Raw genomic sequence first — 18,501 nt, 5'->3', positions numbered from 1 at the left:
CTGGGCAGTTCTGTAGACAGAGCGGAGAGTCCCCCTGCACACCTGGAGATTCCATGTGTTGTAGGTTCCTGCCTGCGTTAGACTGTCAGCATCGCCCTTCCTGGCCCTGCCTTAGAAAAGGCCCATGGAAGGCCGGCGTTTGCTGAGTGGATAAGTGTTGATAATGGTGAGCGGCTCCTATGCCTCATTCTCCAATCGGCTTACCCATTTGGACTTCACAGTTTCTTTGGGTGACTCCTAGGCCTTCCTGCGTGATGGCAAGGAGGTCCAGCGTATTTGGGGCTGAACATGATCAAAGTTTGAGTGAGACTCACGACAACTCCCCAAGAGAACATGGGTCTACTCTGCTTGTCAGCCATAAAGAGGCTCACACTACCAATGGGAGAATAAAGGAGTTATTTAAAAATGCAGGTGCCCAACTTGAAATCCTTCAAGTTAGTGTGGAGCTGGTGTCTGGTGTTTCAGAGGTGGGAACGCTGTCCTCGCTGTGTTTTCAGAACAGTTCAGTGTCTCTGAGTTTCAGTTTTCCCACCTGAGAAATGAGAGGGATAGGAAGACTCCCCGCAATCTCTTCTAGTTCTGACATTTTCACATGGTATGAGAGCAGTGGAGAGGGTAATAAAAATAGTTACCACTTACTAATCCTCACAGCATGAAGTAGGTACTGTCAGAAATGCATTATGTTTAGATCTGGAAACTACTTTCTCAAACACACACAGATGTGCACACATGCATGCACATGGATAGACACACATGCACACACATGCACATGGATGCACACATGCACGTGGATATGCACACATACACGTGCACATGGATACACACATGCATACACGTGCATGTGGATATACACATGCACACATGGACATGCTCACACATGCACACATGTGCTCGTGGATATGCACACGTGCACACATGCACACTGACACACATGTGCACACGGATATGCACACATACATGCACATGGACACACACATGCATACACGTGCATGTGGATATGCACACATACACACATGCACCTCAAATTCATACAAGGGTAGATGAGACAGGACCTAGATGAAGGGAGGTCAAAGAGGGGAAAATCTAGAACATTCATCTCCAGTTCCTTACCATTTATTGTATAAACATGTTGCCCACCTTATAAAACCATCACTGGATCTCACGTGGTCCATGTGTCCTGACTTCAGGCTGTGATCTAAAACATGTTTCTCAAGCCTTGAAGTTTATGTAGGCGCGGGGCTGAGGATTCATGTTTTGCAAAGAGATGAAGTACACTTTCAGCCCCTTTCTGCTGAGACTTTGAGTGTCAGGAAACACAGGGAGGAGGGACCCAGAGGGAGTGAAGAGAGAGGAAACTGGCCTTTGAACCCACTAGTTCAGGAGTCTCTGAAACTCACAGGGCACCATGAATATTCCGAAGCACAGACAATTCAGGAACAGAAAGGGCCAAGTGATTGCTTCATAGGTGTCTCTTCTTTAAAGACTTGTTTGTTTATTTGTTTGTTTCTTAAAATTTCCATTTCCCTCCAGAAAAAGAAAGCTTGTGGCATTTCAACTTCCCTTGGAAGCCTCCATCCGCTTGTCCTGCTGGCCCATGATGCATTTGGGATGCCCCAGTGCTCCCAGTGTGGCTGCTGTAACAACTGTAGGGCACGGATCAGGAGGTTTCCTACCTCAGGTGGACCATCACTCAGGTCAAGGGAAAATGCCTCCAAGTGGCCGTGATAGGATTACACAGGGGTTGCCTAGCTCACTGGACTTCAGGCTCCAAGTCTCCAGGCCAGGTTACCTACATTGACACAACCACCCATCACCACCTGCTACACCCAATAGCAGTAATACTTTCACAGCACTCCTCCGTATGTGCCAGGCACTCTTCTAATTAATCCTCACAGCAACCCTCCGAGTTGAATATAATTCCCATTGTACAGATGAGGAAACTGAGGCACAGAGAGGTCAATAACTTGTCTAAAACCACAGTGCTGGAGGGTGATAGAGCCAGGCATGAACTGGGGTAGTCTGGTTCTCTCCAGACTACCCTGCACTGCCTTTCAGTTGCAAGATATTCTGACTCTACCCCCAGGAAGAAGTATGATCTCATGTTGAGTCTCCTCAGATACCACGTGGTTGGACAGATAGCAGTCATAACGCTCACCCTTCATTTTTCCATTTCCTATGTTTTCTAAGCAGAGGAGTATTAGAAGGTATTGGGAGGAGACACATAGGGAGTTGGGGTTTAGGGGTGTTGGGAGCATTGGAAAGTGAGCTGACAATTGGAGCAATGACATCGGAGCCTGTGATTCTCTCCCCCTTCCTGAAGGGTACAGACTAGATCCCAGAGGGTGAAAGTGGCTGCTCCAGGTCACAGGGCAGGTAAGCTTCAGGGTCATCCCTCCCCCCAGCCCGACCTGCCCCTAACCCCAGGTGTTTCACCACCAGGGCACACTGCCTGGGTTTCCCTGGCAGTTAAGGAAACTGGTGTTTGGATTTCCACATGCCTCTAGGAGAGAAGGAGGCATCACAGTTTCATAGACCTTTCCCCCAAAGGGACTTTAAGACATCCACAAGCCTCCATCCGCAAAGTCAAGGGCCCAGTGTTGCTCCAGGCACAGTGGGTTGGTGGGTCGGAAACACGAAATGTTACCCCGTGTCTCAGATGCCAAAACCTATTTACTGAAGTGCTTTCTTTTTTCTTTTTCTAGAACAGAGCCCAGCTAAAAGCCCTTTTCACCATAACAACAGAAGAAAAGATAACGGTAGGAGAAAATCTTTGACCTGGACACCCGCTTTATGCCCCCAGTGTGTCTCTTTATGTCTTTGCTGTGTGGTCTCTTGCTGTCCTCAGAGCCAAGGGTAGGGGCCTACCTCTGGCCTTAGCCTCCCAAACACAAGCCAAGGCTGGGGGCTCTGTGCAGTCTGGGGTCCCCCAGTGTGGCCTGAGGCTGTCTGGCTAGTTTCCTGGTTGACCCTTTCATCTGGGCAAGACGGGTCGGTCACTGCCTGGACAGGCTGGGGCCTCACCCACCCATCAGCCAGCTGGTACCCACCCTGCAGTGTTCACCCTACGGCTAGTGGGTGGTCATGTTTTGTCTTCCCAGAGCTGCCCAGGGCCCGGCAGCCCTGCTTCTGCTATTCATCATTAACATTTCTCCATTTTTGTTCATCATTCAATCACCCACAGCTCATACATTCACTCATTCACATGTTCATCAAGTGTTTATTCACTATATAACCACGCTGCACATTTCTTAAGCACCTACTAGGTGCCAGGCATCCTAAGCAGTCTTCATTTGCTGAATTGTGACATCGTCACCATAATCTGAGGGGATAGATTGTATTTTAAATCACCTCCATTTCATAGATGGAGAAACTGAGGCACACTTAGGTCAAGTCATTGGCCCAAGGTCACATGGCTAGGGTATCAGTGTTCCCAAGACCACTCCCAGGTGCAGTGATTCCCTAGGAGAGCTCACAGGACCGCACACACAGTCTTACTCAGGCTGATTTATGACAGAGAAAGGATGCAAAGCAGAATCAGCAAAGGGAACAGGGACTCGGGGCGAGGTCTGGAGGACACCAGGTGCAGGCTTCCAGGGTCCTCTCCCAGTGGAGACACGTAGGACACGCTTAATTCCTCTGGCGTCAAGTTGTGACAGCACATGTGACGTGCTGTCCACCAGGGAAGCTCATTACAGACCCAGAGCCAGGGTTGGTACTGGGAGCTGGGCACAGGGCACCCTCTGCCTGGTACCTCCCAGGAGGACAGCATGTATTCAGTGTACCCCACATCCTTTGCCCAACAGTTTAGGCCCTGTGAGCCCCTCTTATCAGGAGCTGGTGGGAACCCTCTGAAACCTGAGTTCCCAGACACCAGCCAAGGCCCAGCACCTTGAGCAGGCCTCCCAGAGGATGGAAGTCTCAGGCCTGCCGTGTGAACGCCATTCTGCACAGGTAGTGTTGGAATAAGATATGAACCCAGGCCCTTTGGCTCCAGAGCCCTGCTGCTGGGCAGTGGGCCACACTGCCTCCTAGTGAGCCAAATGCCTGCACAGATGAGGCCGGCACAAAACCCGAGTCAGGCACACAGGTGCAGACAGTTCTCTTGACTGGTCTGTGAGCTCCTGCCGGGCGGCACCATGTCTGATTCCTTCTTGCATCCCGCACGGTGCCTTACATTGTGGGTGGCACTCAACAGGTAAATATCCCATGACTGCGCTGATTGTCGTCAATGCTGCGTGATTGCAATGAAGGTCAGAGAACATTCATTTAATCAGTATTTATGAGCCCTTTCTCCGTGGCCCAGACCTTCTCACATGGATGGAGACGAGCCATACCCAGGTCTTCAGGGCTGTGTCTAGCTCATTGCCTTCAGGAGAAACAGGCATAGGTGGCCCTCCTGGGCTGCAGACCCATGGGTGCAAGGATGGATTGGATTTCAGCCCCCCTGGGCCCTGGGCCAGGTGACCTCTGCCTGTGGACCACGTTCAAGCAGGTCATCATCGAGTGGGGAGATGAGACATAGGCAGGTGATGGCCCTAGAGTGTTGTGGGAACAACGGTCTCTTGCACCAGAGGCCTGGACTTGCATGCCTGTTTTTCCACTGATTGTATGTGACCTTGGGCACATTACTTACCTCCCTGGACCTCAGTATCCTGGCTGTAAGATGAGAATAATAGTACCCGCTTCATAGGGTGGTCATCAAAGTAAACGGATTGATGCAGGCAAAGCACTCGGCACAGTGCCTTGCATTCTGTAAGGGCTCAATAAACATCATCAGTATTATTACACATGGAAATAATGCTGCTGTGCAAGTGTTCTGTGTTAATTGCGAAAAGAATGTTATGTATCAGGGTCTCAAGCTTAAATTCCCATGGGGGCCGCGCCGGTGCTGTAAGTGTGTGAGTCAGGCCCGCGCAAGGTTCTAGGGTGCAGTGGAGTCTGAGGCAGCCTGGAGATTCCGATCGACCATCACCCACCATCCCTCCCCCACACTGAGACATTAAACAAGGGCAAAAAGCCAAACAAACCATGGACATCAGCTGTGACTGAACTTGTGAGGTTGTGACCCAACATACAGATCATAGGTGCTGGGGGTAATGACAAGGGGGAAAGGGTGGGCTGGGCGGGCTGGGTGGATGGCAGGCCTCTTGGAGGAGGTAAGAATTCACTTGGATCTTAAAGGAAGGAGTTAATTAAGGGTGGAGGAGAGGTTTCTAAAATATGTATCTGAAGATCTGACGTCAAGGTTAAGTCTGTTTGACTGTCGGTTGGACATGAACCAAGGTTTACTGGGCTCGAGTACAGTGCCTGGCACCTTCTAGGTATACGTAAGGAGGAGGCTCAGCCCTTGCCAGCTGCAGCGTGTGTTCTAGCACGGTTGACTTGGGCACCTGCAAAGATAACGTCGTTATACTAGGAAAGTGTGACAGTGATGAATAAGAGGAACTCAGCAGTGAGGTATAAGCGCCTCTGACATTTTTATCAAGCAGTTAAAAAATACAAAGCAAAGACACTGAGTAACCCATTGTGTAAATTGGGAACTGCAACACTTGGAAGAGACGCCATCGCCTCCTTAATTTCTTATTAATTTCCTGAGAGTGAAACTGATATATGTCAACTAAGACCCCAGGAAGTCTTCTTACCCTTTCTGCCTCCTGGATGAATAGAGAGGAAAAGAATCACTCCACCCTGTGCCGGACATTGAGTGCAGGTATTCTTTTTAAAAAAATTTTATTGGGGCTTCCCTGGTGGCGCAGTGGTTGAGAGTCCGCCTGCCAATGCAGGGGACGCGGGTTCGTGCCCCGGTCCAGTCCGGGAGGAACCCACATGCCACAGAGCGGCTGGGTCCCTGAGCCATGGCCGCTGGGCCTGCACTTCCGGAGCCTGTGCTCCGCAACGGGAGAGACCGCAACAGTGAGAGGCCCGCGTACCGCAAAAAAAAAAAAAAAAAATTTATTGAAGTATAGTTGATTTACAATGTTGTGTTAATTTCTGCTGTACAGCAGAGTGACTCAGTTATACATATATATATATACTTTTTCATATTCTTTTCCATTGTAGTTTATCACAGGATATTGAGTATAGTTTCCAGTGCTTTACAGTAGGACCTTGTTTATCCTATGGATAGTAGTTGAGTGGAGGTGTTGATTCAGCTGGACTTCACTCCAGCTTCTTGTAGCGAAGCTGGGCACCCTGCTAGGCACCAGAAGAACAGGTCACCATATTTCACTGCAAGGATCTGAATCTAATCAAGAGAGGGACATTTAAACCAATTGTTATGTCACCCAAATTCATTTGGAGTATAATTCGAATAATAACAATAGTGGAATTTGGGGGAGGAATATGATCAAATCAATCAAAGTTTCACCTGGAAATATAAATTTACAAAGCAAGATGAGAAAATTTCAAAATGAAGAGTAACAAAGGAGGATTTGCCCTAGCAGATATAAAAAATTAGAAAGCTATATTAATGCTGTATTCAAGTCCTGCAAAAAAAGTCAGACCAGTGGAATAAAATAGAATATCTACACATATGTATACATGATAAAATGATATTTCAAATCAATGGAAAGGGAATGTCTGATTCATAAATTTGGGGGGCAACTGACAGGATCTTTTGGAAGAAAAATGAAGATGAATTCCCTCAACAGATTTAAATCTAAATGGATAAAACAATTTTTAAAGAGTAAATATCGGTTAATATGCTATGACAAAAACCATGGGGGAAAACCATGGATCTGAGTACACAAAATAGTTGAAAACTTTACATTTGAAAACAGTATTAAAAAAGATAAGGGGTAAACTTGGGAAAATATTTGTAGCATACATTAAAAAGGATTAATGTCTTTATAATATATTATAAAGAGCTCCTATTCATTAATAAGATAAAGAATGCCTCAGTAGATAGCTATGTACGATATGAGAATTTCTCAAACACAAAGATTTACAATGTGTGCCCTTGAGCACAGTGGAGGGAACGTGTAACTCCACTGGCAAAATCATGTGGCTTTGGGTTTAACTCAGAGGGCTGGAAGCATGCAGTCGCGTATCATCACGTCTGCCTTCTCTGGGTCTCTTCTTCTTTGGATAACTTACCAGCCTTCTGCCTGTTCAGTCCTGCTCCCCTCCAGCCCATCATCCTGAAACACCAGCCTGCTCACTTTCTATTCTGGAGGGGCTCCCCATTGCCTGCTGGATAAAGCCCAATTCCCTTAAGTTAGGATTCAGGCTCCATCAGGAAGGGTGACCTCTGCTATCTTCCTGTGCCATGGGGTTCCTGTGTTTTCCACATCGCTCCGGTTTTACACATGCTGATCTTTTCCTTCCTGTCCTCTGGCAGCTCGTAAACATCCTGCAGGACCCTGACCAACTTTCTCCACCTCTGTGATTCCTTCACATCCCCCAAGCAGGCTGGTGGCACCCCTTGCTGGGATCTAGTGACATTGGGACATCTGATAAACCTTGTCACTCTGTGACATTGAGATTATTCCCCTGGTTGGCACTTAATACATTTTTGTTGACATCAGAATAGAAGTTTTGCCCAGGGGGAGACTTTAAAGATTATCTAGTTTTACTTCCTCAATTAAGAGTGAAAAAAACTCAGGTCCTGAGAGGCTTTGGGAACTGGCCAAGGTCCTGAAGCTTGAGACAACTTTGAGGAATGGAATCATGCTGTGCAGTTTGTTCTGTAGTCCAAGCCTTATTCACTGGATTGTAACTTACAGACCTCTATTAGTGAGTGTGATTGTCTCTGTTTATGGTTACCTTCAAGCTCTTGCTCTTGCCAGAGTTATCAGAGTCTCTGCCCTCAGAGCTGCCCCTCAAGGGCTGTGGGACAAGGGTCAGCAAGTCACTGACTCCTGTGCTTCTTCAAGCAGTTGAAGGATTTCAACTAAGTTACTCCTAAAATGTCTTTCAGAGAAATCATTCTGTATGCTCTCCCCTTCAAACTTTTCCTGGTTTGGGGAGGGGGTGGGATTTAATATATGTCTATTATGGACACTTTAAACAAACAACCCCTACACACACACACAGACACACACACACACAGAGACACAAGGAGAAAGTTAGAAGAGTAAGATAACATTTCTTCATATCCCCACCACCAGAGATAATCATTGCTAGCATGGTAGTTTCTTGCCTTCTGCAAGTCTATAAATATATTTATTACATAATTGAAGTCAAATTGTATAAACAATTTTTCCTCATGCTCTTGTAACTTGGTATTGGATTTTAAGCATTTAAAGCATTTCTTTTGAAAATCTTTTTTTGTCTGGCATTGCTCTTCATAAATGCAGTGGTGGAACTCGTCAAAGGAATCTGCTACCAGCCAATATGTGATTAAAGTGGTGGTAATAACGGATTCTTTTCCAGAGACAAGAAGGAAAGTTAGTGTGGGCTCTGGGGGTAAGACAGCTGGGATCACTGAGCCACCTCTTTTTCTTTATTCTTAGATAATGGAGTTTAAGTTAGATAGGCTCTTTGAGATTCTGTACTTACGATGATTATCAATGGAATTTGTCTGCAAGGTTTTTGCCCTCATTTTACAGATGGGGAAACTGCAGCTTAGGGAGGGAAAGGCTCAGGGTCCCACAGTGTGGTAGGGGAGGAGCTGAGAGTTGAGCCCACAAGGAGGGCCCAAGTCCATGGTCTTTACGAGTATGTTCTGCTGCTTTCCATAGCGTTGTTTCTGGTCCTCATCATTTCTCCATTGGCTGTGTCATCCAGGTTCACCCTCCTCCAGGCTGAAGTCACACAGCATATGGATTTCTCTTTCTAAAATACTGATATGACCATGTTACTTCCTGGTTTAAAACCCTGCAGGGAGCCCCCTAAGCCTGTAGGATGATGTTGCAAATCCCTAACCTTCTCTTGAAGGCCCTCTGGGACCTGGGCTGTGTCTCTTGCCATCTGCAAGTCCTGCCCATGTTGTTCCCTCTGCCTGGCTCACCCTCCTCCTGGCCTGGCTCATTGTCCTCTCCCCACGGGTCACCTCTTGGAAGGTCTTCTTTGTCCTTTGAGCTGGGTTAGGGGCTGCCCCTCTTCTCTCCTTGCCCTAGTCACACATGTCGCCCCAGCCTACGTGCCTGGCCATTCCTCTATAGGATGCTGAGCTCCTCGGAGCAGGGCCTGGGTCTCTTTCCTCCTTGTCTTTCCTTGTCAAGAAAGGTTACCACCACATCTAAACATTGAGTCAAACCTGGCAGTAATTGTGATGTAGCCACTTAATAGAAATTTTCAGGTAAATGGAATTATAGCAAAGCTTGGTTTTTGTACCCATGAAGTGTGAATTCTGTATTTAAAGCATTGTTCTAAAGAGTTAAAAGGAATTACTTGGCCTCTGTTGAAAGGTCAATAAAGGTGTTGATAGTTAAGCGTAGTTTTGAAGGGAAGGCTTTTGGCCAGAGACTCCGGAATTCTAAAATTCTGCCCTGCTAGTCACTTACCCCAAAAGGGTGAGCTGTATACTCAGAGAGGGAATCAAAATGTTCACAGTGGCACAAGCCCCTGATGACTCAATGCAGGGGTTCCTGGTAAAAGGCCAGGCTGGAGCCTGAGCCCTGGAGAGGCAGCTGCGGTCTGAAGACTACTGCCTAGACCGTGGGGTGTGAATCCTGGGTCTGTTACTTCTTAGCTCTGTGACCTTGGGCCATTTATTTAACTTATTTATACTTTGGCATTGTAATCTGTAAAATATGGATTAAAATAGTGCCCACTTTATGCTATTGCCATGGGGAGTGAATGGATAAAGCATGTAAAGCACTTGGAACCATCCTTGGCACTCAGTATCTGCTCAATACATATTAGCTCTAATGATGGTGGTGATGATGGTGATAATGATGGTATTGATGGTGATATTATGGTAAGGACGATGATGGTGATGATGATGGTGATGGTGGTGATGGTGATGGTGATGGTGATGACGATGATGGTGATATGAGTGATTATGGGGATTTTCCTTTCCATAAAGCTAAATCTTAAAAAAAAAAAAAAAAAAAAAAAAAAAAAAAATAAAATAAAAAAAGAGGGGCCTCCCTGGTGGCGCAGTGGTTGAGAGTCCGCCTGCCGATGCAGGGGATACGGGTTCGTGCCCCGGTCTGGGAGGATCCCATATGCCGCGGAGCGGCTGGGCCCGTGAGCCATGGCCTCTGCGCCTGCGCGTCCGGAGCCTAGGCTCCGCAACGGGAGAGGCCACAACAGTGAGAGGCCCGCATACCGCAAAAAGAAAAAAAAAAAAAAAAAAAAAAAATAAAATAAAGCTAAATCTTGAGATTCAGGCTTCTTTGGCCATTTATATGGAGGAGGGAAGTTGAAGAGTAGAGGCGTTGTGGACAGGTCAGGGGATCAGGACCTAGCTTAAGCTAGTAACAGAGGTAAATGAAGAAGGTTGAAAAGAAGAAAGTGGGACTTGTGAGTGGGCTTGCCCCAAGTAGGTAGTTTTTACCTAGGTTTGCTTATCACCTGGTATTGGAAAGTAGGAATTGCAAGATCTCAAGGTGGAGATTCAGAGAAGGTGGAGGTGGGAAGAGGAGTGAGGTGGCTTTCCCGGCTGTGCTGCTTCCTAAAGCAGGAAAGGGAGGAAGGGAGGGAGACTTTGAGAGAATGAGTTAGTTTTGTTCCTGCTTTTTTTAGTACATGGTTGCTGCCTGCCTGTAATTCTGTCCCAATATCTGTTTCTGGTTCTCATCCATCAGACAAGTAACTTCTACCAAGGTGTGGGAGGTTGAGACTAAAAATGTGTTTAGAAAATCACACAACCCCCTGGACGGCAAGTGGTGTAATGTACCGGGGAGAACACAGACTTTGGAATTAAGCAGAGCTAGCTCTGTCCCTCTTTAACTATGGACTTTGATTAACTACCTGATCTCTTTGCATCTTCATTTATCTATCAGTGGAATGGGAATAATACATCCCCTGCAGGATTGCTGAAGATTGAATGAGATAAAGCAATACCACACTTTTTCAGTTTCCTAGGGCTGCCACAACAAATTATCAGAAAGCTTGGAACAACAGAAATTTATTCTCTCACCGTTCTGGAGGCTCGAAGACTGAAATCAAGGTGTTGGCAGGGTCATGCTCCCTTTGAAGACTCTAGGGAAGAATCCTTCCTTGCTTCTTCCCAGCTTCAAGTGGCTCCTGGAAATGCTTCCTTGGTTGTAGCTACATCACTCCAATCTCTGCCTCCATGGTCACGTAGTCTTTTCTCTGTGTGTGTCTGTCTCCAAATCTCCCTCTCCTTATAAGGATACAGTCACTGGATTTAGGACCCACCCTAATCCAGTATGACCTCATCTTAACTTGACTATGTCTGCAAAGACCTCATTTCCAAATGAGGTCACATGCATAGATATTGAGGGTTAAGATTTCAGCATAGCTTTCTGGAGGACACAGTTCAACCCCCTACATGCATCTAGCCCAGGGAGTGGCATATTGTAGGTGATCAAATGTCATTCATTCCCTTACCTCTCCATTCTTCTCCCTAAAGCTGTAAAATTAAAAGTGTTTGCCTTCTGTCAGTAGCAAACTTTGAAAACAAATCGCTGATCTATAGCCTTTTGTTCTCTTTAGACACAGATGTTTTGTCTCCTTTCCATCAGTATTTTAATGTAACCTGTTTGCACTGCTTTTCATAGTTCCCCATTTTATTGATTTTCTTCTTATCTGCTAGGTACACGAATCAGAGCTTAGAAGGCTATTTCCAGTGCAAATGGAGAACTTGCATTTCAATTTGGTGCTAATGAAAATGTAAGATTTAGAATCAGGATGTTTGAGTCTGAAAACAGAATTGGTTTCCTGACCACCTCTGATAACAGCCTCTATGGACAGAGGCTGATTCATCATAGGCGAGTCATATGTGGCAACACACTTTGATTCAGGTTCCAGTAATTGTCTGGACCAAAGCTCCTGTTCCCAACCTAACTTGGCTTTGACTGTTTGGAAGGTCAGTTTGGCCTTGTTGGTCCATCAGAAAAATTTAACCTTAACTACAGTGTGCATTGTGACCACTATGTAGTAGTAGGAATAGTGAGGAAGTAGTGAGGAATGGGTTAGTTGTCTTCCAGCTCCTATATAATGCATTAAATGTTCCCATAATCTGAAGCCACTTTTTTACTGAAGTATAGTTGATTTACAATGTTGCATAAGTTTCAGGTGTACAGAAAAGTGATTCAGTTATACATATATATATTCTTTTTCATATTCTTTTCCCTTGTAAGTTATTTAAAAATATTGAATATAGTTCCCTGTGCTATACAGTAGGATCTTGTTGGTTATTTTACATATAGTAGTGTATATATGTTAATCCCAAACTCTTAATTTATCCCTCCCCCCAACCTTTCCCCTTTGGTAACCATGAGTTTGTTTTCTGTGTCTGTGGGTTTATTTCTGTTTTGTATATAAGCTCATTTATATCATTTTTTTAGATTCCACATATAAGTGATATCTTATGATATTTGTCTTTCTGTCTGGTTTAATTCACTTAGTATGATAATCTCTAGGTCCACCCATGTAGCTGCAAATAGCATTATTTCATTCTTTTTATGGCTGAGTAATATTCCATTGTATATATGTACCACATCTTCTTCATCCATTCATCTGTCAATGGATATTTAGGTTGCTTCCATGTCTTGACTATTATAAATAGTGCTGCAATGAACATTGGGGTCTGCAACCACTTTGAATTAAACTTGTCACAGGTTGGCTTCTCTGGAAGCAGATGCCAAGACAGAATTGGGGTATAACATGGTAACCAGTGTGCAGAAAAGTTGACATAGCTGGCCTGAGACTGCTATCCTTAGAAAGCGCTACTTACAAGTTTAGCCCTTGGCTGGCATCTGGGAACTTAGATTTCAGGACAGTTCTCACCATTTACTGAACTATGGGTGGCTCACCCACCTAAACTGTTTTTATAAAGAATATATTTTATGTTGAACACCTCATTTCCATCTGGAGTCTGGGATTTTGGTACATGCCAGGCAGAGGGTGCCTAAGTGACTAGTCCTGAATAAAAACCTTGGGTACCGAGTCTCAAATGAGCTTCACTGGTGGACAGCATTTATGCTCATTGCTGGAGGAATTAAGCGTGCCCTTTGTAGCTTCGCTGGGAGAGGACCTTAGAAGCTTGCTCCTGGTTTCCCCGGACTTTGCCCCACATGCCTTTTCCTTTTGCTGAGTTTTCTTTGTATCCTTTTGCTGTAATCATAGCTGTGAGAATGATTATATGCTGAGTCCTTTGTAATTATATATGAGTCTTAGTGAATCATCTAACCTGGCGGTGGTCATGGGGTTCCTCCAACACAATCAGATCACCTGTGAAGGGGAGGAGGAGGAAGCAGGTTTGGGCAGAGAAAGAAGTCAAGTGTGATCCAGGCTGACAAAGCTTCACCTGGCAGAGAGCTGTGGGGCAAGTGTTGTCACCTGTCTGAGCATCCCTCATCAGGCTAAATGCCTTGTTCTGTTACCAGATGTTGGCATGACCTAGGTGAGGTGGCTCTCTGCAGCTGATCTAGAACATGAAGTGGGAGGTCTACTGACCACACTGCCTGTAGCTGGACACCTAGTCCGTCCTTGAAGGGAGATCTGGGTGGTACATCTCCTTATCTACCAAACTTACCTTTACAACTCATTATTATCATTTTTTATCTCCTGATTGTACAAGTAATACATGCCCATTATAGAAAACACAGAAACATAAAGAGAAAATTCATCAAGTAATTATGCTCAACAAAATTCTGGAATATTTTCTTCATAGGTTCCATATGTATATGGGTGCATACATATTATTTTTATTTTAATGTAATTGGAATTTTTATGTATATACAGCTTTGTGTCTTCTTTTAAAATGTTATACTAGGATATAGACATTTTTTATATTACTAAAAATTCAGCACACAAAAGTCAGTTGCTTTTATTTACATACACAATGAACAATCCAAAAAGGAAATTAAGAAAACAATTTAATTTACAGTAGCATCAAAAAGAATAAAATACTTAGGAATAAGCTTAACCAAGAGGTGAAAGACTTGTACACTGAAAGCTACAAAACACTGCCGAGAGAAAATTAAAGAAGACCAGTAAGTGGAAAATCATCCCTTGTCCATAGACTGGAAGACTTCATATTGCTATGATCTACAGATGCAGTGCAATCTCTGTCAAAATTCCAATGGCATTTTTTTGTAGAAATAGAAAGAAAACCCATCCTAACATTTATATGAAATCTTAAAGGAACCCAAATAGCCAAGACAATCTTGAAAAAGAACAAAGTTAGAAGTCTCACACTTCCTGATTTCAAAACTTATTACAGAGCTGCAGTAATCAAAGCAGTGTGGTAATGTCATGAAGACAGACATACAGACCAATGAAAAGAAAAGAGAGCCAGGAAAAAAAACCCTCACATCTATAATAAAATGATTTTCAACAAGAGTGCCAAGACTATTCAATGGGGAAAGGATAGTCATTTCAATAAATGATGTTGGGGAAACTGGATATCCAAAATAAAGTTGGGGTCCAAAATAAAGTTGGACCCCTACCTTATACCATGTACAAAAATTAACTCATAGAGCATCAAAGACTTAAATGTAAGACCTAAAACTATAAAGCTCTTAGAAGCAAACATGTGGGAAAGCTTCATAACATTGCATTTGGCAGTGATTTCTTGCTTATGACCCAAGAGCACAGGTAACAAAAGAAAAAAAAACAGATAAATTGGACTACATCAAAATTAACAACTTCTGTGCACCAAAGGACACAATCAACAGAGTGAAGGGCAGCTCACAGGTTGGGAGAAAATATTTGCAAATCATTTATCTGATAAGAGGTTAATATCTATACCACATAAAGAAATCCTATGTCTTAGTCTGGGCTGCTATAACAAAGTGTCATAGACTGAATGGCTTATACAACCCACATTTATTTCTCACAGTTCTTTAGACTGGGAAGTACAAGGTCAAAGTAGATACGCCAGTAGATATGGTATCTGGTGAGAACCCATTTCCTGGTTTGTAGATGGCCATCTTCTCATTGAATCCCCCTTTGGCAGAGAGCAGAAAGAGCTCTGGTCCATTTGTCCCTTTATAAGGACACCATTTACCTCCCAAAGGCCCCATCTCCTAATACCATCACAAGGGCGGTTAGAATTTCAACATATGAATTTTGGGAATACACACAAACATTCAGTCCCTAATGTCCTACAACTCAATAACAATAATAACCAAACAACCAGATTAAAAAATTGGCAAGGAACTTGAATAGACATTTCTCCAAAGAAGATATACAAATGGCCAGTGAACACATGAAAATATGCTCACCATCACTAGTCATTAGGGGAATGCAAATCACCTCACGCTTGTTAAGGTGGTTTTTATTAAAAAAAAAAACCAAAATAACAAGTGTTGACAAGAATGTGGAATAATTGGAACCCTTGTGCACTGTTGATGGGAATAAAAATGTGCAGCCTTTATGGAAGACAGTATGGTCATTCCTTAAAAAATTAAAAATAGAATTATCATGTGACCCAGCAATTCCACACCTGGGTATATCCCCAAGAATTGAAAGCAGGGTCTTGAAAAGATTGGTATACTCATGTTCATAGCAGCATTATTCACAAGAGCTAAAAGATGGAAACAACCCAAGTGTCTACCAATGGGTGAGTGGATAAACAGATGTGGTGTATTCATACAATGGAATATTAGCCTTAAAAAGAAAGGAAATTCTGACATATGCTACAACATAGATGAAGCTTGAGGGTGTTATGCTAAGTGAAATAAGCCACTCATAAAAAGACAAATAAATACTGTATGATTCTACTAATATGAAGCCCCTAGAGTAATCATATTCATAGAGACAGAAAGTAGAATGGTGGTCACCAGGGGCTGGGGAAGGAGAGAATGGGGAGTTGTTTAATGGGTACAGTGTTTTAGTTTTGCTAAATGAAAAAGTTCTGGAGATGGATGGTGGAGATGGTTGTACAGCGTGGTTGTACTTAACACAACTGTACACTTAAAAATGATTAAAATGGTAAATGTTATGTAAAGTGTATTTTACTCCATTTAAAAAAATCATTCAAAATCTCCTTTTAAATGGTTAAACATTGAGAACTTAAAGCTCCTAGAAAGCAAGATCCTTCTGAGAGGTCATCAGGCACACTTATGCTAAAAGATAATGGAGTGGCTCCTTCAGTATTCTGAGGGAAAAAGATTTTGGACCTTGAGTGATAGTCTCAGCCAAGGTAACAATCAAACAAACACAAAGTAACAATATTTTAACACGTGAGAAATAAAAATATTTTCTAAACCAATTTACTTGAGAACACATAAATATGGAAAATACTCTATCAAACTGGAAAAAAAAATACGAGAAAGAGGGAGGAATGGAATCCAAAAAACAAGAAAGCAGTAAAGAGAGCTCTAATGACAGCAGTGCAGCAAGCCTAGAAAGTAGCCAGTCCTGAGTAAATCAGAATGTCAAAGGCCTCTGGGAGTGATGATTTCAAGAAAAAAAAAAAAAAAAGATGACTCCCTGCAACAGCTAATATCATTAAAGAAATGGGTGTATACCAGGAAGAAAAAAGAAAAGCAGTGAGAAACCCCAGGAAAAACAAAAAGTTACACAAGCAAGTATTGGTCCAAGTTGAAGCAAACTAAAACTATGGCATGATTTTGAAAATTGATAGTGTAAGAAAGGGCACTGCATTAAAAATATGTGGCTTTTAGGGGCTTATATTTAGTTATACAGGATTACATTCAATTACTTTATTATGCAGTGAATACATATGTCTAATCATAATAATGATATTGCCTTTAAAATGTTTTTATTTTTAGTTTTCAGAACTAACTTATAAACCACCACAAAGACTTAACTGTGGTTGCAGAATATACATACATACATGTATGTATAAAATAAACAAATTCTGGAGGGCAGAAGTGGTGAAAGGAGAGGTGGAAGGAAATATGGGGCACTAGTTTCACCATGTTTCTTCTTTCTTTCTTAGTAAGAATGCAAGAAATATTCTCTAAATTTAATGCCATAAAAACTGTTTCATTTTTTTAAAGTTAGACAAAGGTAGCTAGCTGAATATAACCATTGAACTTGGGAGAAAGTGTAGGGAGGGTTATTTGTAGGTAACAATCCTTCAAATTTTGGGGGGTAAAAATTCGTGACCTAAAATCCACATCTGTCATAGCAGGAATTCATAAGTAATGTGCAATGTTGACATATCAAGAAATAAAGATGTATGCATAATTTTTAGAGTATTTAAGTTAACTAACCATTCTGGTTCACTAAACCATAGAAACTAAAACCAGTATCTATTTAAGATAGTTGCCTCTGGGAAGTGGGGGTAGAAGAGGATGCAGAAGGACACACAGGGTATTTGCTTCTCTTTTTCAACCCTTGGCTTCTGTTAAAAACCTTTTTTTCCCTAGCAGGCATGCATTTTTCTGCTTCTCAAAACTTGTAAAATGACTGCATGATTGGCCATTATGGATAGAATAACTCACAGAAGCTTAAAATATTTAACCATTCTTTGTGTTGTGGAGCATTTAGGATACGTCCCATTTGTGTTATTTTATATAATGTTCTTAAAAACGGCCTTATATATAAATAAATCTTCATGCATATTTCTGGATCAAACCAACCTGTGTATAAGCTTTTATGCCTATTTTTGAATTATCTCCTGAGGAGTGAATCCTGGATATGAAATCACTAGGTTAAAGGGGTGAACATTTTAAAGCCCCTTGTTATGGACACAGACATTTTTTCCCTTTCATTTTTGAGTATAGACACTTTGGTGAGAGCCAAATGTCTCACCAAAGGATGAGAGTATCATAAAAATCTTAGTCTCTTTTAGTCCAGGCCTGTTTTCGAGGTCACGTTCTGAAGAAATGACTGGGTAACGGTCACCACATAGCATCTCCCTTTCTGTACCAGTGGAGTTGCCTTGGGTCACCCAACCCACAAAGGAAGGCAGGGCCAGAATCACTCACATTTAGTCAGTGAGTGCCATGGGTTAGGCCCTCTTCTAGTGACTTCATTGGACTTTGTTCATGTCTCATGTTTAATCCTCAGTACAACCTTCGGAAGGCTCTTGTCTCTGTCTTACAAGGGAAGAGCAAAGGCAAAGATGAAGTGATTTGCCCCAATGCCACACGGCCAGTAAGTAGCAGGGTATGGGTCCCACACCTGGTGGTCTGAGTCTAGAGCCCAAACTTCACTCTCTGTGCTGTTACAGGCCCTTATCTGTGAGAAGCAAGTAGGCTGGGTCAGCCCCAGTCAGTGTGCCCAGGAAGAGTGTAATCACACAAGGGGAGAAAGCATCAGCGTCTTATTAGCTTCTAGCATACTGCCTGGTACACAGTGGACACCCAGTACCTATTTGTCGACTAAATAGATAAGCCAAACTTTACACCAAACTCCTCTGCATTATTATTTTGTTTAATCTTCATGCTGTGAGGTATTTTTATCCCCATGTTACAGATGAGAGGACTGAGGTTTCCAGAGGTCAAG

The 18,501-nt window shown here is 43.2% G+C and overlaps 1 protein-coding gene across 3 annotated transcripts in view; it reads left to right on the top strand.

Annotated features, from left to right (window-relative positions):
• EVC2 (EvC ciliary complex subunit 2) overlaps positions 1 to 18,501 on the top strand; it is a 144,157-nt gene that overhangs the window by 21,650 nt on the left and 104,006 nt on the right. For all 3 annotated transcript variants that reach the window (XM_081236924.1, XM_081236926.1, XM_081236925.1), the window contains one exon: positions 2,703 to 2,756. In XM_081236924.1, coding sequence (XP_081093050.1) covers positions 2,703 to 2,756 — 54 coding nt within the window. The remainder of the gene's footprint in view (positions 1 to 2,702; positions 2,757 to 18,501) is intronic.

This window comes from Mesoplodon bidens (genome assembly GCF_964165515.1).
Source record: "Mesoplodon bidens genome assembly, chromosome: 1".
In the NCBI taxonomy this organism is placed as follows: Eukaryota; Metazoa; Chordata; class Mammalia; order Artiodactyla; family Ziphiidae; genus Mesoplodon; species Mesoplodon bidens.
This window is presented reverse-complemented; position numbering and strand designations above follow the sequence as displayed.